Source organism: Cucurbita moschata, unplaced genomic scaffold (assembly GCF_002738365.1).
Source record: "Cucurbita moschata cultivar Rifu unplaced genomic scaffold, Cmos_1.0 Cmo_Scf00016, whole genome shotgun sequence".
In the NCBI taxonomy this organism is placed as follows: Eukaryota; Viridiplantae; Streptophyta; class Magnoliopsida; order Cucurbitales; family Cucurbitaceae; genus Cucurbita; species Cucurbita moschata.
In genome coordinates, this window is record NW_019268532.1 from 4,476,537 (window position 1) to 4,498,662 (window position 22,126).

Consider the following 22,126-nt stretch of genomic DNA (forward strand, 5'->3'; position numbering starts at 1 on the left):
TTTTTTTTTTTTTTTTTTTTTTTTATGTATCTACAGGTGTCCAATCCGGCTAATAGGAATGCTATTAAGGGTATATCAGTAAAGAGTATGAAGTTAGGGTATTTGGTTATAAATAGTGGGAGTGGAAAAGAAAGAAGTTGGGCAATTGTTTAGTAGGTTGAAGGCTTGAGAATTCCCAAGATAGGGAGGGTCCTAGTACCTCAAATTACTTGATTATCTAATAGTTCTCTTATCTTTTATATTGCGATACATTGTGGTTCTATTTTGGTTCATATCAATTGGTGTCAGAGCAGTTTGGCTCAAAATTAAGTGAAGCAACATCGAAGGTTTTATACAAAGGAATGGACCAATTGAAGAATAAATTCGATGAGAAAATGCACTCGAGACTTCATTCTATACTGACTATGGCACTGGGTTTCAATGAAATTAGAAAGGAGACTACAAAAATCAAAAGAGAGAATAGATGGGCCAAGACAAAGAGGCAGAAAATCATAGCAGCATCAGGCATCTCATATATATGGTAAGAAATCAAGGATACGAAGAAGGTTACTAATCAACCGAATGCGACGGTCAAAAAGAACAAAAAATCATCAAAATCCTTAAAGGAGGAATGAAGACAAAGAGGAGAGATCGGTGAAGAAAAAAAAGTAAGAAAATGATCAAGAATTGATTCAAGAAGCAAAGGAGATAAGAAATAGGACAAACCAGAAAACACGGTTGCTGGAAAACGCCAACAAAGGATTGGGGAGGCTGATCGATAATGCATCAGTATTTGAAAACCTCACACAAAGGGACTCAAAAGCAGTCCAAGATGAAGGAGGTGGTACGTCAAAGGGAGACTCGCCGACAAGGAGAAATTGTAGGAAAAGCATGTTCAACAAACGATCATCATCGACAGCTCCTATGGATAGAGTTAAAAACGTGAAGGAGACTGTAACGGCCCATATCCACCGCTAGCAAATATCGTCCTCTTTGGGCTTTCCCTTTCGGGCTTCCCCTCAAGGCTTTAAAACGCGTCTGCTAGGGGAAGGTTTTCATACCCTTATAAAGGGTGTTTTGTTCTCCTCCCCAACCAATGTGGGACAGCACAATTCACCCTCCTTCGGAGCCCACGTCCTCGCTGGCACTCTTTCTTTTCTCCAATTGATGTGGGACCCCTGCCAAATCCATCCCCCTTTAGGACCCAGCGTCCTTACTGGCACACCGTCTCGTGTCTACCCCCTTTGGGGAACAGCCTCCTCACTGGCACATAGTCCAGTGTCTAGCTCTGATACCATTTGTAACGGCCCAAATCCACCGCTAGCAGATATTGTCCTCTTTGGGCTTTCCCTTTTGGGCTTCCACTCAAGGCTTTAAAACGCGTCTGCTAGGAGAAGGTTTCCATACCCTTATAAAGGGTGTTTTGTTCTCCTCCCCAACCAATATGGGACATCACAGAGACGCCGGTGCAAGAATCAAGTAGAGGCAGCGAATGATAGAGGGTGCCAGTCAGATGACAATGGGCAGAATGGGTGTGAAAATGAAACCAATCAAACCACGTGGGCCCATCATCTTTAAACGGTGTAAATGAAGTAGTTGGGGCCCATTTGCTTTCAAAGGAAAAAACGGTGAATAAACTTGCACATGCCTTTTTGCTAACAAAGACAGTTATACCATACGGATTTTGGGTTGTGTTTTTCTATATTTCAAACCTAAAACACAACCTGGCTAGGCATGATTCTACCCACATAGCAACCCTAGATGCCACAAGCAACTCCTATATGTTTCTCACCTACATCACCAATACTCTCGTCCAGCACTGAGAGACGCCTACAGCCGAGGATCGTCACCCACTGTCCATCATCGAACATCACAGTTGTCCTTGTCCACCACTGTTTGTCGTGTCCTCCCCGCAGCATTGTTTCTTTGGTGCCGCACAATTCTTGTAATTTCTACAGATCCTACTACCTCTGTTATCACCACCATTCGCCAATCATCACTGATGACGTTACCTAGCACACTCATCATGCGTCATTCTAGCTTGGCTCTATACTTTTTGCAAGGCCACACTTCAAACGTTTGGTGGGTCTTAGACTAGAGTTAGGCAATTTTTTAATTGGTTAAGAACTTGAGTGAACTCAAGATAGGGAGGGTCCAAATGCCTCCAATTACTTTTGTTATCCTGTAGTTCTCTTATGTTTTATATTGCAGTACATTGTGGTTTAGTTTTGGTTCATATCACCATCTTGCATGCACCTCAATTATTCTCATGGTATGACCATTTAATCCTACAACATTTGGTTGCTACGGTAACTTATAGAATATTAAATCCTAGGTAGGTAGCCACAATGGTTTAAACTCATTTCCACCCTTTTGCAATTATATTTTAAATTGTATCCTACCAAACCAGAGAAATGTTTTGCAACTTCATTGGATGGGTTTTCTACTTTTTGTAACATTTTATATCATCAAAAAAATTATTTCATATCCAAAAAAAAATTATTATTTATTACATTTCACAAAAAAAGAAAAACTGGGAGCATATATTCTTTTGTTTTTTTTTTTTTTTTTTAATTAGGAAACATAAAAATTGGGAGCGTGTCACAGGTAAGGAATCTATGTAAAGAAACATTCTATTGTTGTCATTCCGTAATCCAACAACTACCATTGCACAAATAAAGCACTACTATCAACTGAAATATAAAAATTAGTAAATGCAGGAAATACGTATAGGCAAATATTTAAACAAATGTACAACAAATTGACCCAAAACTAATATCAACTATAATGGCGTTACCTTTCAAAAAGACCAACTTTGAGAATTACATCTGCTAGATTTGAATTAGCCTTTCCAACAAGTTGAAGGAGCTTTTTCTTATCCATAGTGAATGTTCCTGTTTTCTCCATTTTACGATTTATATCGGCAAACTCTTCAACCAAACTATCAACCTGAAAAAGGAAAGGGATAATGTTACATGTACGACTGTCCAAAAGCCCATGTTTTGAGAACACATATACAAGCACTAAAAATTGGTGCTTAAGATTAAAAGGCCAAACTCAGAGATTTAGAGATTTGGAAATTGTATGAACAAGACTGAACCATCTTGTAGCTTCTTGGCCTAGAGGGTGGGCTGAATTTCAGTCAAACACTTTGGGGTTTGAGGGCTAATAGGTGAAGATGAGAAAAGAAAAAATTTCACAAGACTCATAACCTCCATCCTTCCGAATTAGCTACAAAGAATGTCAATTATGACAGGAAAAAGTTGCAGGAAATAGTGATAAGTTACCAATCATGTTCTCAGAAGAGGACCAGAAATAATATACATGGGTCTACTGGGTTGGACAGGAGTGAACTAGAACAATGTGATATATTGGTAATGATTGAAGCACAAACGAAGGCTGTAGTAGCCATGGGAGGACAGGAGAGTAAAAAATGTCAACGTTAGAAGTAAGGACGTTCAAAGTACAGAAGAGCAGTTAGCTCTTGAGAGAGATCAAGCTGTGTCAATTCCTACATTTTCTTCTACTTGCTCTAGATTTGTGATAATGAGAACCTCTTCTCCCTGAAACTTCCCCAGGAAGTTCCATGTTGGTGTGTATGCATTGAATATGTATGATGCAAAATTACCTGTGATACAAAGTAGTCCAAAGCAATGCTTTGACCAAGCACACTTCCAATAATGCGAACACCATCAGTGTCTAAACTCTTAAGAACAATGTAATCAGGACCTCCTTGCATATCCTCGACTAGATATGGCTTCTCTTTCACAGCATAATCTATCACAAAGTTGGTACAAAGAAATTAGATAAACTCAAAAACATATCTGTCAAAAAAACGTGTTAAAAAAATATCCAAGCACATGAACAAGGTTTTAGACATCACTCTCTGAAGCACATAAATGTAGTAAATGATGAAGCATGTACCATAAAGCTAAAAACTAGAATTCGAGTTAACTAACAGCGATTTTAATCATATAGAGTTTGTGGACAATGTGCATCCAAGTAACTAATGAATTCGCATTTCTAATAAACATGTTTATAAGTAGTCTACAAGATTAAATAAATAATTATCAAAGCAGGGTGATGCGAAACCCTAAAGAGAAATAAGCAATAATTATGCACCAACACACACAGCCATGTTTATCTATGATCTACCTCTATCCCATTCATAACATGGAAAAAAAAAATGAGTAGGCAGGGAGAAAGATGGTCCTTAGCAATTGTGCATAGGAACATCATTTGCAAGGTCACAGAGAAAAAGAACAAAACAAATTTGGATATTCAGAAAAAATTACCATCTTTCTTTATATCTGGAAGCAAGCCAGAAGCATGTCTTCTGACCAAATCTAGATAACCTTCAACTTCATGATCTTCGATGTTAAACAGAACAGCAGAGCCATATTGGAATACAACCATGTATCTGCAGCAACTTGAGTTCCCTTTAACTCGAACATCCTGAAACATCAGTTTCAGGTTACAAAAAACTGAAGTATTATACAATATACAATGGCTTCCACTATTCCTGGCTACTTACCAAAATCTAACAGTTTTATTATTGTACAAAATTATATTAGTGCAAGTGATGGCACACATATCAATGAATTCCTAATAGGAAAAAGAACTAGTTTTATGTGGCATAAAGCATTGTGAGACATAATGTGATGTATGCATGACTTTTGTATGCGATTTCTTTATTTATGTTAGCTGGGAAGGGTCTGGGATGATTCCAGAGATTTTTATGCTTTGACCAGAGTAAACATAAGCTTCTCTTTGCTATTAACAAATACATACTAAGTAACACAATCAATTTTGTAATAAACAAAAAAGGTTCCACACACGCAATCAAACAAAAAAAAATCTTGTACGGGAATACGATATGGTTGACTTCGGCTATCCTTGTACGTTGAGATTTTTACCATCATTTCACAGAGGAATTCACCATTAACAAGATTTTGGTTTTTTTGGCTTGTGTTTTTAGTTTAGCTGGGTGTTTGTTCTTTTCACTCCGTATGGGAGTTTGTACAAAACAGTGATTCTTTTTTTTGGTAAAAATTTAAACTATATATATGAAGAAAAAAAAAAAGATCATTAACCATAGGCATTCCTCAAGCATAATGAATGTACAAAGAATATATACATATGTTTCAACTGCTTACGGAAGTTTCTGGAGGGAAATCAATGTATCTGAGAGCGATATAATTTGACGAGCGGGAGGTAGGAGGGATAATGTTGCTTAAATTCTCAGACTGCATGTTCTTCAAATTTATACTGCCAAAAACAAGAATCTGAGAAAGACAAACCAGGAACAAAAATTGGAGGTAGGAGGAACAACGTTGCTTAAACTCTGAGACTGCATGCTCTTCAAATTTATACTGACAAAAGCAAGAATCTAAGAAAGACAAATCACGGATGACCAGAAAAATAAAATAACTCCAACATCAAATTGCCGATAAATTAAGACATGGAGAAAAAAATAGACACGAGAAGTAGAGTCACCAAGACAATCAACGAGTGCTAGATTAATCCATAGCTCATTGGATGGCAAACCTGGTGCAAAGAAAGTAAGCTTTGATGGGAATTTTCCCAATTTCGTCTCCATCTTCCACCTCGAAATCATAGGATTGTTCAAACTCGGATTCAAACTGACTGCCAGTGATCGAAAACGGAGATGCAACAGCAGAAAATAACCTGGAGCATTGAAAACCAAACACCGGATTTGAAGAATGCAAAAAATGGGGAGTTGTCGAAGAAGTAGAAGGGATTTTGATAGGAGGTTTAGAAGCTATAGATACGCAGCTCAGGAAAACTGAAGCAGCTCTCCTCCAGCCCATTCACTGGAATATGGTTGGGCGATTAACTGCGTCTATGATTGTTCATGGAAGAACTGGATTCAAGGCCACTATGTTGATATGGAAGCATTTCAGTATGGAACTGAGACGCCCTCTTCTCGACTTCTCAACCGATCGCTGCCTTCGAGCATGAACAGTTTCCTGGAAATTGGATCCCAAATTGCCGCCATCCATTTAGGGCTTTTTTTTCGTTTTTTTTTCTTTTTTCTTTTTTCTTTTTTTCTTTTTTTCTTTTTCTTTTTATTCCTAACATTTTAATATGTTTTATATATATATATATATATATATATATATATATATATATTATAATATTTTAATCGAATTTAGAATTTAAAAATGATTTAAATTAGATAAATTATATTAAAATATTTTAATTTGGGTTCGGTTTAGATATTAAATATCTAAATTTTTTTATTTAGCCTATTGGTATGATTCCCCTCCCTAAGGTTATATACTATGAGCCATTGTTATTACTCTCTTGCTTGCTTATATAACGTATCTTTCAAAAATCTCTCTCTGCTTTTGTTTTCTCAAACCTTCTCTTAAATCGAGACCAGAGGCTCGAGCATACGTTGCTTGGCCGTAGGCGATGCAAGAACAAATGGCTTAGCTCACTTGTCGTTGGAAAGTGAGTGTCGCACAATCGTAAGTCCGCTGCCATCAAGAGTGTGATTGTGACAAGTGGTATCAGACCCATGATTCTACCAAATTTTCGTGTTTTTCATTAGGGATGATGCTTCATAATCTCCGCTCAAGTTACAAATGTAGTGTTCGTCTTTCTCGTGAAAATGATCCCAAAATGAAGCATACCTAAACAAACTCGATAGAGGAAAAATTGTGATTCGTTTTCTGGATCCGGGCAGAGGATGAGATATTTTTTTTATATTTACGACCTTATTTACTATTATGTTTTTCATCACTTTGCTTTTGGAATTACAGAGTTGAAGGTTTCTTCTCAATTTTATGATCTTCACCTTCTCGGCTAGATTCCCGATTTCGGGTTCAAGGTTTTCGGAAATTCCACTTTAATGACCTATTTCAAAAATATTTATCATCTATGGCGTTCTCGTATAATCCTCCATTACATCCACGACTTTTACGTTTCTTTCTTCTAATTAGATTAAGATTTACCGTGCTTGTAACGACCATGAGAAATTAAGATCAAATAAGGTAAAAATGTAATTTTTACCATTTTCAATAAAATTATTGGATTTTTTTTAATTAATTATTGAAAGGAATCTCTAAAATAAGAAGGAAAATTTTATATATGAAAAAAAAATGTCTTTGGAAGTAGGAATTTGGACAAAGTAGCCCTAAAGACGGATTGGAAAAATAGTCTTGAAGTCAAAACTGCAGAAATATCCCTAAAAATCAAAATATTGGAAAAGTAGCCCTGAAAACCTTTGATTTCATGCAGATTTGCCTCTTAAATTTTTCTTCCCAAAATTTTGGAGATCCAACGACCCATGTCGTCCCAAATTGTACCTTGGCCTATATGAGATTATCACACTCTCATCCAATGGCTAAGATTGATTGGAGTGACCTAAGTTGGTGTGACTGGAGTTGGGAAAGATCGTGTTTCTAACCTCGAGTTTGAGATGAAGATTCGAGGACCTATTGGATAAGTCTAAGGTGGTGGAGCGAGAGCTTTTAAAGAGAGAGTAAAAAACTTCCGTTCCATGTGCTTAATTCGAGTAAAGAACCACTGAATCTCGAGAATGAGGCAGGAAGTTTCTGGCTTTTTAACTCATTATTTTTAGGCAAATTTGGGAGCTACGCTCGACCAATTTCCCTAAAACTTATTCCTACATGTTCAAAATAACATTACCCACAAGGTTGTAGAAGGAGTCGAGAGCTGTGAAACGCTTGGAACAGAAGAAGTCGTCCAACACCTTTATGGATGGTGAGGCTTGAAGTTTGGACCATGCACGTCTTTGAACTAACCACACCTTATTTTTTTTGGCTCACTCTTAGTTTTAAGCCAAATAATGCCCTTATTGACTAATTCTTATAGAAATTCTAACCATTCTAGCAAACGAACTCAATAAAGAACCTACCAAATACGACCAAGCAAGTAAGCAGTCATCTCAGACTTTTCTTAAGATATACTTGTAAGGATCACTTGGAAAATGCCTTAAACGGAAGTTAACCCACTAAATGATATCCGTTGTGCATGAAATTTTAAAGTGTGACTTAATAATATGAATTAATGGTGCATGCTGAGCTCGAAGGTCGTAGGAACATGATTAGGACATAAACTAACAATAAAGGTACGAATGACAAAAATGTCCCTGCTACGCCCGTTATGATGTTTTGTAGCTTTAATGAACTCCGATTGGCTTGATTTAATATTCGACATCTAATTATGATGTTCTAAATGAAATATGCATGATTTTAAGACGTCGTTTACTTAGGTATAACCTAGCTTTTTTATTATATACTCTTGGAGTCATAACTATAAACCTAAATACTTCTGCACTCTAAGACTGTAATCAAGCCAAGTAGGTTGGATCTTAGAAACTGTACAATCATGACCGTAAGCCTAATACGACTTCCAGTTGACTCGGTACCACTCTACCTAAACTTTCCTTTTGTCCTAAGTCATCTTAGGATTCCCATTTACGTGATACATCATACACTGTTCAAATTTCGTGGGGGGCGTAGGAGAATGTCAGAGTCACTATGAGTCGAATCCGAATTCAAAATCCTAATTTGAATTTTAGGCATAGGTTTAGAATCAAGACTCGTTTTATTGTTTGTGGAAAAGGAAGTAGACAACCCATTGGGATCCACTCTCTTTAAACCCGTACTAGGCAAGGGACCATACGAGTGCATAAACCAAGGGTAGGCAAAAGATTTATCATGTTCTTAGAACTCAGAATCGAGAACTTAGAATGTCAAGACCTAGGTCCTCATAATAGAACCCTATGTTTTATGTCTTATGTTAGGTATAGAGTGTGGTAACTTAGCATCATCCATATACATAATCAGAGCCTACAAGTAGGCTTCTTACTAACTATTTTATATTCACTTTAGTTTTTATTGTTTTTCAGGTAAAAACTAGAGGCTGGTCGAGGACAAAAACGATTTGGAGCATGTGACCATAGAGAGACAACCTAGGTTCGAGAGTCGTCACCGAGTTTGTGTCTTTTGTCTTGACCATAAAGAGACAACCTAGGTTCAAGAGTCATCACCGAGTTTGTGTCTTTTGTCTTGGTCTTATTTTTGTGTAATATTCCCTCGATGTATTAAAGTTAAAATGTATTTTGTATATTGTGAATATATATGTGTATGTATGGTTTTCAGTTTTAAAATCTCGAGTTGAGTTTTTATTCCTGTCGAGTCAATCTATGTCACAATTCGTGCTTTGAGTAGCTCAAAATTTAGGTAGTGACAATGCTCCTCCAAAACCCACGATGTAATTGTGTACAACATTCACTCTCGCTCTTGAGTAAGTCAACCAACTAAAATTTGGGTCATTGTTGGCACAAACGTCCTATACTCAAGCATCTGGCCCCGCTCTTAAAAACTAGTTTTAAAAAATGGGTCGGAGAAGGTTTTGGGAAACGTCAATGTTATAAGCTAACAAGTAATAAGGAACAACAACGATATTAATAACATATAATCCGGGTATGAATAATTGACAACTAGTCGCATCTCCTAATCAAGCTTTTCAGCTTCACGTTGCAGTATTTTCTAGCAATTGCTAGATCTCTATTGTTATTAGTTCACTCATGTTTTCATCTTCAATTACGAAAAGAGAGATGAGAGTGAGTTTGCCCGGGGCGAGACCCCATTTCAATTGAATTGGTGACATCATCTTCATCCCTTTTGTCTGTTGGGTATTGTCTGAATAATGGTGGAGTTGAATCTCGTACGTACGAAGTATTTTGCTAGGGGTATGTGAATGACGTTTTGTTCGAAACAGAAATCCATCCTTAACACAATGTCAAACTCATCTATCTCGATGATCATGATATTGGTATATTCACCCCAAGTTTCCAACTTAGTCGAAGTTTTCTTTGCAATTTCCCATATAGGTATGACGGTTGAATTGACGACTTTCATCTTCTTTGTATCTCAATTCCCGAGTATGCTCAAGCATTTCACTTATGTCTTTGTCATAAAGTTGTGGGTGGTTCATAGTCGACCATAATGCTTTTAATCAATCTATGATTAATCCAGGCCTCGATGTATGTAATGTAGCAAAACTTTAGGGCTCCGATGTTGGGGTTTTCAATGCTTTTCAAGTGCAGCGTTTCAACTCTTACCGTCTCATCTTTAGCTTATAAATTTGTTTCAAATCTTACTTGGAAGACTTGAAGAAGTTCGACTCCTCACATTTTGTGGTGGTTCGTTACTAAATTTGAACAACTGTTATGCTGCAACAAAGACAGTATAAACGTCTTGAACTCGTTATTCATATAGTTTGGACTTTGCTGGTAACTGTAGCCCTTTGACAAAACAAAAGATCTCGTTTTCAGACATATATTCAATATCTTAACATTCTTTGGACAGAACCATGAATGGAGTTCTTGCTTTAATCTCTCCTAAGTATCTACGATGCATCAACCGTCCTGAATGTCCATGTATTAAGATCTCCACCACAGCTTCACATCGTCAGTTAAATGCATTGTTTCTAGCGTGACTTTCGCTTCTTTTGCCATGATATTTGTAGCTCGAAAATATTGTTCAAGGTTAAAGATAAAAGCTCTCTATAGCCTAGGCATCTCGAACCCAATAGAAGAGTTTATGCTATGGGATCTTTACCTTGTTAAACTAGACTGCACCCCATTGTTGAGATTTGGTTCCCTACCGCTCTCATGACGAGGTTTAGTCGGATACTCAAATCTACCACTTTATCTCTAACCATATCAAGGGCAGGTTTTACATCGACCATTTGTACGACTACCTTCTGGGAGTTGTCTAAACATTCAATACGCTCCTCCATCTCAGCAATAGAGCCCGTTAAGCTATCTCCACGCTCAAACCTACCAACTCATGTGGATTTGTCTTCTAAGGTCTCAACCCTCCACATTAATTCATGGACGGGTATCTAATCAAGGTGACCTGCTACTGTGTTGATCTTATCACATTTGGCAACAATCTCATCCATGTGAGTTTCCACAAGTCGAAATTATCAAACTTATAGTAGGTCGAGTATTTTCTCTTTGATTCTCAATCAACTGGTCCATATAAAACTTGTTTAACTATTGTACAGCAGATGTGTTCGTTAATTCAAATTTTAGGAGCACAGTCACAATCACACTCATTTAGAACTCTAGTGCAACACTCACTCTTACTATTAAGTAAGTTAATTGGATCATTGTTGGCACCTATCTCTACTCAAGCCGATAACCGGGACAAAAAAAAAAAAAAAATTATTATTATTATTTTTGTAATAGTAATTTAACAAAATAAATAAATAAAAAAGAAGCAATTTTCAGATGGAAAATAGACTCGGCCGGGGAACTTTGCCGCATCCCCAAGAAAGAACACAAACGAACCCGATTATTATTCATTCTGCCCTTTTCATTTTCATTTCTTCTTCTCGGCCTCCCCGATCTCGATCCCGCGTCTTCAATTCTCTCTGGGCGCTTCACCATCTCTGCTTCCTACCATACTCCAGGTTTCTTTTCCTCTCCTCTTTGCGATTTATTCTATACATTTATCGTTTTCGATTTGTTTTCTCGTCTACTACGGCACTTAGTTTGCCCATAGTTCTTAATTTTGTTTCTGAACTGCGATGTGAGCTATATTTGGTAGTTCGAATCGTGAAATTGAAATTCGGAAGTCTTCCACCTTACTTCAATCTCTATTTGTCGTTCTTACTTCGGAAATAGTCACGAAGCGTTAGTAATGGTGTATGTAAAGATGAAAAACCTGCATTTGAACTTTCAGCTTTTTGAAATTGATGCTATCGGAGTTTTAAAACCTAATTATGGGTTTCCAACCGGATGCAGAAGCGTTATTGTTCTTTAGGGTTGTGTAGTCTCAGTTTAGTTTGCTTGTTTTTCGTTATTCTCAACCTTTTTTTTTTCTTTTGCGTTTTTATCTGCTAGCCTCTTTTAGTTCAGGTTATAACTTGTGAGGCTTACTTTACTGGTTTGTTTGTTGAAATTTTCGTTTTCCAAATCGATACCGGAGGAAACTCATTAAGGAAAAGTATGGTTCGACAAATTACTTGAATTGGGCCTCTTTATCTTCTGCTAAAGGCCCTTGGAAGTCCATTGTCAAGCATCAAGATCTTATCACTAGTAAGATTTCCCACTAATTGGGAGACGGAGCCACAACTCTTTTCTGGCCCGACCCTTGGGTGTCCAACTCTCAGTTTGCCTCTCAATATCCCCTTCTTTATCGTCTCATCCACTGCTAGGAGGCTACTGTATAAGTGGTCTGGAACCCAGAAAAAAAGCTTCTGGGATTTAAAGATTGGGAGAAATTTGAAGGACACTGAAGCCTTAGAATAGACTAATCTCAGCCTTGATCTTGCACCGATTGCCCTAGTACAAGTGGCTGATGCATGGAGATGGTTTCCAAACACAAACGGGACCTTTTGAATTAAATCTTTTTTATTCGGATATGGGAGAATCCCTTAACCTTTTGGAGACTTCTTTGACGAGAGAGGTATTTGGAAAGGAAATTATTCCACGAAGATCAATTTTTTTTTTCTCACCAAGCCATTAATACTACAAATATCCTACAGAGGCGTTATGCCTTATTTGGCTATATCACCAAGTCGGTGCTCACAGGGCTACTGAAGAATCACAAAACCACATTCACTTGTTGCCCTTTGCTTGGAATTCATACATCAATGAATTTATATATAAATGAATTTTCTATTTTACTGCTCGATCTCTTTCAAAATATCATATTATATTATGTGGGAAGTGGATAGAAAGGGGCATGTGCAGGATTGAGATAAGGAACCAAGATTCTCGTATAGAGGGACTTAGAAGCTTTCTGTTTCTATTGCTTTCTAATTATTTTCTTCACATGTGAAAGAAATATTGATATAAGCTGAGATAGAATGTAGCAGACTAATACAGGACTTTGCCGTTGTTAGACAAGGGCGTACTTTCATTTGTTTTGTTTTTGATGTTTAAATAAAAATTTCATGGTGTTCAACGACTTGCTTTTGCAGAACTTGGTTTCGACTCTGTAACTATGTCGACATCTTACCTACCTGCCACTACTGATTCAATTGCTGAGGCTTTAGAAGCTAAGAATCCGTCAGAATCAATCTCAATCCTTTACCGTATTCTTGAAAACCCTTCATCATCCCCTGAGGCTCTACGTATAAAAGAACAGGCTATAACAAATTTATCAGATCTTCTCAGACAAGAGAATCGTGCAGAGGATCTTCGGAACCTTTTGACTCAACTAAGGCCCTTCTTTAACTTGATTCCGAAAGCAAAAACAGCAAAAATTGTGAGAGGAATCATTGATGCCGTGGCTAAAATACCAGATACATCTGATCTTCAGATTTCCTTATGCAAGGAAATGGTGCAGTGGACACGTGCTGAGAAGCGAACTTTCCTTAGGCAACGGGTTGAAGCCAGGCTTGCAGCTCTTTTGATGGAAAATAAGGAGTACTCTGAAGCCTTAAATCTCCTGGCTGGATTAATCAAGGAAGTTAGAAGACTGGACGATAAGCTTCTCCTTGTAGACATAGATTTATTGGAGAGCAAGCTTCATTTTTCGCTGAGGAACCTTCCTAAAGCGAAGGCTGCACTTACTGCTGCAAGAACAGCTGCTAATGCCATATACGTGCCTCCAGCACAACAGGGCACTATTGACTTGCAGAGTGGCATCCTCCATGCGGAAGAGAAGGATTACAAAACTGCTTACAGTTATTTCTTTGAAGCTTTTGAAGCCTTCAATGCTCTTGAAGATCCCCGTGCTGTATTTAGCCTCAAATATATGTTGCTGTGCAAAATAATGGTTAGCCAGGCGGATGACGTGGCAGGAATAATATCATCAAAAGCAGGTCTACAATACGTGGGGGTTGAGCTGGATGCCATGAAAGCTGTAGCTGATGCACATTCCAAGCGATCGTTGAAGCTTTTCGAGACAGCACTTAGAGATTATAAGGCTCAACTAGAGGAAGACCCTATAGTCCACAGGCATCTCTCTTCTCTCTACGACACTCTGTTGGAGCAAAACCTCTGCAGGTTGATTGAACCATTCTCAAGAGTTGAGATTGCTCACATTGCAGAGCTGATTGAACTGCCGGTGGATCATGTCGAAAAGAAGTTGTCTCAGATGATTCTTGACAAGAAATTTGCAGGCACTTTAGACCAAGGTGCTGGATGCCTAATCATTTTCGACGACCCAAAGACCGACGCTATATATCCAGCTACACTGGAAACCATTTCCAACATTGGCAAGGTTGTGGACAGCCTCTATGTTAGGTCAGCAAAGATAATGGCGTAAGGCTATCGGAATCGATCTGACCCGATATGATCATGCTCTGTTGTTTTCATGGTTCGTTTGCTTTACTCTTGAATGATTCCAATGAACTTTGATGTTGTGATTTAAAAGAAATTTAGTTTCAAGTTTTAGCTGCAGCAGATTTGTTTGGAGAAAGACCGTTCAGGCTCATTATAAAAGTTGAAATGAACTTAGACCACTGTGTGCAACTTGTTTGTCTGTTTTCCAATTCTTACAGACATGGGTACAGATTTTATCTTCAGGTTACATGCTGTGATGATCTGCAGTGATTTCCTTTGGGTGAAACTTGAAAGTACCAACTGAATTCTTCTAGTTATATGATGAAAAGGGGAATGAAGGTATTATATGACTTTGCTGCCACTTACCTTTTTCATACCAATGAAACACAATGAAGAAATATGCCAACCACCATATCTACAAAGGTATAAGGTATATTTTATGCTCATCTTTGATTAGAATGATAGTTCATTAAGTACAATTGGTGACAATACTCCTTTACCCCTTTACCCTATAGTCCATAGGACTTAGGCTCAAGGACCTTCACCTTATTAAATTGGATCGCACTTCAGATGGAGTTTGTTTCTCCACTGTTCTCATGGACTGACTACTCCAAGGGCTACTCTTTTAAGTCCTCCGACATTTTTGAAACTATTTGAATGATCGCTTCTTGGGCATTGTCTAGACCTTTGATATGTTCTTTCATCTAGAAAACAGAGCCCAATGAGCTATCCTCGCGCCGGAAGCCACCAACCGTTGTGGCTTTGCCTCAACCCTAATCATTAATTTGCAAATTGACATTGTCTCAAGACAGGCTATCGTTTCATCGATCCCGTTAGCTTTAGCGTCAATCTCATTCATGCGAAACTCCAAAAGTCCCACTTCATTATTAGGAACTTCACTTAAGTAGAGCAACTAATCTTTGATCTCTACCAACCGATCAGTCTCAGTCACGTTTGAGAGAGAGTGTTTTAGAAAACATGAGCAAAGATAAGCTAAAAGAAAATAAGCAACAACCATAACTTTGATAGCATATAACTCAAGTAGGAAGAATGTCACATCCTTATAGTAAATTTTGGGACACTTTAGTTCTACCATGTATAGATATGATTTTGGTGAACAATCACGAAAACAAGTAAAAAGAGTTTGGAATGGGCATGTAGCCATGACAACACGTCTTAGACAAGCATGAGCGGAACATTCGACATGGAATGGGCATGCAGCCATGGCAACACGTCTTAGACAAGCATGAACGGGACATTCGACATGCAGTCACAAACAACACGTCTTAGACAATCATGACAATGATAAATCAACACATCCATTTTTTATCTAATATTTTAACGAATTTCTATTACAGGAGGAGCAGTAGTGATTCAAATATAATAGTGCAGCTTTTGGGAAAAAAAAAACCATATACATACATACATATATATACTGTATATATATGTATGTATGTATAATTTAGCCCCAAAAAAAAGAACATTTTGAGTGTTCGAGTGTGAGCGCGTCTGGGGGGTCCAGGTGTCTAGCCACAGCCTCCGTTATAAAAAATATCTCTCCAGTTCTCATGGACTTCACGAAACCAACTTCTCCTTCTCTTCTTCTCCTTCTCCTCCTCCTCTCAGCTCTCAACTTGGACATCCTTCCACGCACATAAACTCGTACCAAATTCCCCCTTCAATCACGCCACCACCAACTCTCCCATTCACGTCCCCCTTCCAGATTCCATTTTCATCTAATTTACACAAAGGATCAAATCCGGTCCTCCAATGGATTCCCTATCATCGGTCTCACCTTCCTTCGTTCTCCCTTCCAGACAACCTCTCTTCTTCCGGCGGCGTCGAATCGCCGCCTCTTTTGGCGACCTCCGCTGCCCTATGCCTCGTGTTCGCGCTTTGTTTGGTCCTCGATCCAGAAATTTGCGAGAAATTTCCTGTAGAGTGAGCGGTGGCGGCGCTAACAAAGGAGACAGCGATGGCGAGGATGGAACCGAGGATGTGGATATGGAGAGGGCACTTAGCTTAGATGGCAGTATTCCTGGTACTTCTGATGAGTTCGTCAAGCGAGTTTCTTCCCGTGCTTATGATATGAGGAGGCATCTCCATCAGACGTTTGATAGCAGCAGTTATGACGGTAATTTACAGAAATTCAAATTCAAATTCAAATTCATTATTGTCGTTTGATAGCAGCAGTTTCTTCCCGTGCTTATGATAGTAGGAATGATTTTGTCTATTTAGTGATGAAGTTTTACAAGTTTTGATAATGTTCTTAGATTCTCAATTTTGATCGGTAACCTAATTGAAATCTGCTTTGCCAAATATATAGAAATATGAAACACAACTAAACAAGATAACTCTCCAAGCATTATCATCTGTTCTTCTGGACTTGGAAGCTGCTTTACAAATTATGGATAGATCTTTATTTTTGTGCTTCTCTTCGTATATGTTCTTCAATGATTTAACTTAGCCATCCTTCCATCATCTCACTCAGTATTGGAAGCCAATCCGTGGAGAGAAAGTTCAAAACCTGTATACGTATTAACACACAATGAGAACCAAATATGCACGATGAAAACTCGGAGAAATAGGAGGTATATATATATATAACTCACTTTGTGTTTCTGGTTTTCTCAACATTCAGTTCTTACCAAACTCACGGATTTGTTTGCTCATCAGTGAAGTGGAAAATGAGCTTGGATTATTGTTTTCCAAAGGTGGAAAATGGAGGTCTGAGAATCAGAAAAAACAGTCCAAAACAGGAATCAAATTTCAGATGCTTGTTGAAGACATCAGGGAGGGAGTTCTTGTAAGTCCCCATTCGTTTCCATTATCAGTGAACTCATCTTCATGATCTTTGGTAATCAATAACGATTGATTACTCAAAAACTTTGCTTCTTTTGAAGGTGTTTGAAGATGAGAATGAAGCTGCAAGATACTGTGACCTGTTGCAAGGTGGAGGTAAAGGTTGTGAAGGTGTTTTCGAGATTGATGCCTCATCAGTAAGAGATATAATCACACACCCGAATTCTTCTAACGCCATTGTTTTCGCCGAATTCATTTAGCATCCTACTCGTATTGTGATTCAATACATGTATGTTTATATTGGTTCAGGTGTTTGATCTGTGCAAGAAGATGAGGGCACTTGCTGTCCTGTTCCGAAGAGGGAGGACGCCTCCTCTGCCTCAGAGCCTCGAGCTCAACCTGAAGGCTCGTAAACGATCTCTCGAAGACCAGGACGAGTTGATATGAACATCAAATATTGACAGGAAACATGGAAGAGTTGTGACATTAAGTGGTAGTGGAAATTATACAGAAAAAGGAAATGGTATACATATTCTCTTGGTGTAATATAAATTGATTGTCTAATGATGTAGTCCCACATCGTGTATACAAAGATAAATTATAAAGATTTAAATTGAGGAAGACATATTCTTCATTTACGTTTCATTTACGTTTTTGTTTGTCTCGGGTTTGTAGAAAATTAAAATTTAGTCGTTTTGATTTTAACGTTTAAATTTTGTTCTCTCACAAATAGTTTCTATAATTTTATAATGTTATAAAAAATAGTCGATCCTAGAAATTGGTTTGAGGGTTTTTAAAATAATAGAGACTAAATTATAAAGTACCACTCAAAATATATTTTTTTTTTGTATCCACAAAAATGAAATAAATAAATATATTAACTCATCGTAATTAAATATTTAATTAATTTTAGTTCAGTGTTATTAGTTACAAAAAAAAAAAAAAATAATAATAATAATAAATAAATAAATATATGGGTGTCAAAGGAATGAAGAGGTTGGTTGCGAGAGAAGTTTTAGAAGGCCTAAAATCTATTCATATGGGCATTTGTGAGAGCTGTGTTATGGGCAAACAGAAACGAGTTAGCTTTACAAAGACTGCCAGAGAACCAAAGAAAGTACGATTGGAAATGGTCCATACAGACGTTTGGGGACCATTTCCAGTTTCATCACTTGGCGGATCAAAGTTATACGTCACCTTCATTGATGATTTGAACAAGAAGGTATGAGTTTATTTCTTGAAACACAAGTCAGATGTGTTTGCTACTTTCAAGAAGTAGAAAGGTGAAGTTGAAAATCAGACCGATTTGAAGATCAAATGCCTGAGGTCGGACAATGAAGGAGAGTACGATAAGAGTTTAAAACATTTTGTGCAGCTGAGGGAATTAGATTAATGTGGACAGTTTCTAGTAAGACAAGGCAAAATGACATTGCAGAAAGAATGAACAGAACATTAAATGAGCGGGCAAGAAGCATGAGGATTTATTATGGACTACCAAAGACATTCTGAACTGATGCTGTGAGTACAACAGCTTATTTGATCAATAGAGGGCCATTAGTACCCTTGGAGTTCAATTGCCAGAAGAAGTATGGACAGGAAAAGAACTCAAGTACTCTCACTTGAGAACTTTTGGTTGTACTGCATATGTTCACATCAATCCAGAGAAAAGAGACAAGCTTGATGCTAAGGCTATAAAGTGCTACTTCATAGGCTATGGCTCAGACATGTTCGGGTATAGGTTTTGGGATGACAAGAATAGAAAAATCCTAAGACATTGTGACGTAACCTTTGATGAAAAAGTCTTGTACAAGGACAAAGAGAAGATAAACTCTGAGACTATGAAGCAAGTTGAGCTTGAGTTGCAGGAAAATTCACCCAGTTATGTTACCGCAGAAGCTCAAGAAACTCCTGAGACCGCTGCTGAAGAACCATACGTGGAACAAGTGACACCTGAGCAGGTGTTAAGGAGATCATCCAGAACAATCAGAGCACTAGATAGATATTCACCTTCGTTTCATTATCTATTGCTGACCGATGAAGGAGAACCAGAGTCCTTTGATGGGACCTTTTGGGGAAGCACAAAGCAAAACCATGAGAACTTATGCTCAAAGTGGACAATATCATACCATTGTGGAGAGTTGTGATTCCTAACATGGTATCAGAGCTAACATAGGCGGAGAGAAGGAGGTGGCTAAGATCCCATGCGGTCATGTGTTCCACATATCATGCATCCTTACCTGGTTTCAATGGAGCAATTCATGTGTTCCATATATCATGCATCCTCACCTGGTTTCAATGGAGCAATTTATGTCCTTTGTCAGAGCATCATTCTTAACACTTCGTTATAATTTGGCTCTACATAAAGGACATGAATTGCTCCATTGAAACCAAGCAAGGATGCAAGATTTGTGAAACACATGACCGCATGGGATCTTAGCCACCTCCTTCTCTCTACCCTTCTCTTCCTCGTAGCATTCGTAGCACACATTGCACTCTTCTCCCCGAATCCCCTATTTTCTCGCTGCTGCCGCCACTCCAGCTTCCTCTAGAACCACCCTCTCCTCCACCATTACACTTCACCGAACAGGACCCCAACTCTCCTCCCTCCAAAATATTTGAATGTAGTCAATATCCGCCACCAATTGAAACCATATATATACCCCATTAGGTAGTGCTCTCAAAACGTACTTTTCTTCCTTCTCTGTATTCTCTCTTGTTGTACATACATGAAGTCATCAATAAAACCTTTAGTCAATGTTGTTAGGATCGCACAACAACACACACACTCGATCTAGATGAACACAAAGAACAGGATAGAGAAAGTGCAAGGAGAATATTGGCTAAAGGTTTTGTATTGAGGACTACAGATATGTACAGTAAGAGAGAACACAGAGAATACAGAGAGTACATTTTCAAATCTCTACCTGAGGGGATATATATATGGTTTAGTTTACTGTATATAGCTTTACCAGATTTAACCATCTACTATATATAACTATTTACCATATATAGTTTTACCGGATATAACCGTTGACCAAGCTATAAATATGTAGCAAGCTCCATAACCTAACAATTCTCCCACTTGGAGACTGATCTAGTCAACCAAGAATTTCATTCTCAAACGATCACTGCACCATACTAATTAAGGCTTTGCATAACCTCAATTTTCCAACATCAACACATTTTGTCAACATGTATTCTTTGCACCCTCTATCTTCTCTAAACACATATCACATTCTTCCACTAACCTGCGAGTGAAATGGTATCGTCTTCTAATGTGTTTTGTCCTTGAATGATAGACTGGGTTTTTCACCAGTTGTATGACACTCTGACTATCTGTATAAAGAATCTTCTTGCACTGCTTCATGCCTAATTCTTCTAGATAGTCTGTCATCCATATCATCTCCTTTCCAGCTTCAGCTATTGCCACATACTCAGCTTCAGTAGATGAAAGAGCGACGTATTTCTAAAGCTTGGACATCCAACTTACTGTTGTTCCATCTATAGTGTAGATATATCCAGATGTGCTCTTGCTAGAGTCTACATCTCCACTAAGATCAGCATCCACAAAATCTTGCAGAACTACTTTGTCATTGCCATAACAAAGTGAAGTATTGGATGTACCTCTGAGATATCTCAGAAGCCACTTCACAGCTTCCCAATGTTCTTTCCCTAGATTTGCCATGTACTTGCTAACAACTCCCACTACATGTGTTACGTCAGGTCTAGTGCAGATCATAACATACATCAAACTCCCAACTGCAGAAGCGTACGAAACTGATGTCATGTGCTCACGTTCCTCAACTGTCTTGAAAAATTGCCCCTTTGACAATTTAATACGATTCGCCAAGGGGGTAGTCCTAAGTTTAGGATCATTCATCTTGAATTTGAACAACACCTTCTCAATGTACTACTCTTGGGATAGATTTAATGTGCCAGCAAATCTATCTCGAGAAAATCTCATCCCAAGAATCTGTTTTGCTGCACCCAAATCTTTCATCTCAAATACTGAAGACAAGCTTGCCTTCAAGTGGTTTATCTCCCTCATACTTGATCCAGCAATTAGTATATCATCTACATATAGGAGTAGAAACACATAAGAATCAGTATATTTCTTGAGGTAACAACACTGATCCTTTTCACTCCTGTGGAAACCACTCTTGCACATGAAGGAGTCAAACTTGTTGTACCATTGTCTTGGTGCTTGTTTCAGTCCATACAAGCTCTTATTGAGCTTACACACCATGTGCTCCTTGCCTGGAGCTGCAAACCCTTTTGATTGTTGCATATAGATCTCCTTATCTAGATCTCCATGTAAAAACGTCGTTTTTACATCCATTTGCTCAAGGTGCAAATTCTCCGATGCAACAATACTCAGCAGAATTCGGATAGTAGTTAATTTCACAACCGGAGAAAAGATCTCATCATAATCAATGTCTTTTCTTTGTGAATATCCTTTAACTACTAACCGAGCCTTAAACCTCCTTCTGCCATCTGATTCAGCCTTGGTTCCAAACATCCTTTTGTTCAATAGAGCTCTCTTTCCTGTAGATAACTCAGTCCGCACCTGTAACGTTACACCTTCTGAGGAGAGAGGAGAGAGAAAAAAAAAAGGAAAGCCGAGATTTTCGGCGGGATCCACTCCGGCTCCCGTAAACCCTAGGGGTGGCCGCCTCCCTTAGGGAGAGGGGAGCGCCAGTGGGGTTCGAAGCAAGAGGAAGCCGACGCGCCACTGGAGAACGGGCGAACAACGACGCATCCACCGGCGACAGTAGCCAAGCTTTGCGTTTTGGACCATTAGGACTTTCGGACGGGGAAGACACAGCACAGGCGTGGGTCGACCCTCGGCATTCCGCGAGACGTCTCAGCCAGCGTGCAGCCGCTCGTTGCAGCCATTGGTTTCTGCTCCATCGGCGGCTTCGTGAACCTCCGGCTCGGCTAAGTGCGGCTTAGCAGTGCAGCTTGGCGGCTTGACATCAGAATAGTATACCGATTTCTAGGTTTTTTACCCTTCCGGAGCCATTCCCACCCTCGTTTCAACCA

General features: G+C 38.5%; 3 protein-coding genes across 3 annotated transcripts in view; 2 read left to right on the forward strand and 1 right to left on the reverse strand.

Annotated features, from left to right (window-relative positions):
* Positions 1 to 6,021, reverse strand: part of LOC111454067 — a 15,246-nt gene extending 9,225 nt beyond the window's left edge. Inside the window, exons 1-5 of the mRNA XM_023095358.1 lie at positions 5,527 to 6,021; positions 5,136 to 5,247; positions 4,275 to 4,434; positions 3,608 to 3,756; positions 2,777 to 2,928 (exon numbers count right to left, since the gene is read on the reverse strand). Of these exons, the coding sequence (XP_022951126.1) occupies positions 2,777 to 2,928; positions 3,608 to 3,756; positions 4,275 to 4,434; positions 5,136 to 5,247; positions 5,527 to 5,810 (857 nt within the window). The 5' untranslated portion in view covers positions 5,811 to 6,021. The remainder of the gene's footprint in view (positions 1 to 2,776; positions 2,929 to 3,607; positions 3,757 to 4,274; positions 4,435 to 5,135; positions 5,248 to 5,526) is intronic.
* Positions 6,022 to 11,290: 5,269 nt separating this feature from the next.
* Positions 11,291 to 14,528, forward strand: LOC111454065 (26S proteasome non-ATPase regulatory subunit 11 homolog). The gene is made up of 2 exons (XM_023095355.1): positions 11,291 to 11,457; positions 12,973 to 14,528. The coding sequence occupies exon 2, from the start codon at positions 12,996 to 12,998 to the stop codon at positions 14,262 to 14,264; it is 1,269 nt and encodes a 422-aa protein (XP_022951123.1). The 5' UTR covers positions 11,291 to 11,457; positions 12,973 to 12,995; the 3' UTR covers positions 14,265 to 14,528.
* A 1,310-nt stretch (positions 14,529 to 15,838) lies between these two features.
* Positions 15,839 to 17,719, forward strand: LOC111454068. The gene is made up of 5 exons (XM_023095359.1): positions 15,839 to 16,415; positions 16,773 to 16,872; positions 16,958 to 17,087; positions 17,185 to 17,280; positions 17,393 to 17,719. The coding sequence occupies exons 1-5, from the start codon at positions 16,052 to 16,054 to the stop codon at positions 17,528 to 17,530; spliced, it is 828 nt and encodes a 275-aa protein (XP_022951127.1). The 5' UTR covers positions 15,839 to 16,051; the 3' UTR covers positions 17,531 to 17,719.
* Positions 17,720 to 22,126: the final 4,407 nt, after the last annotated feature.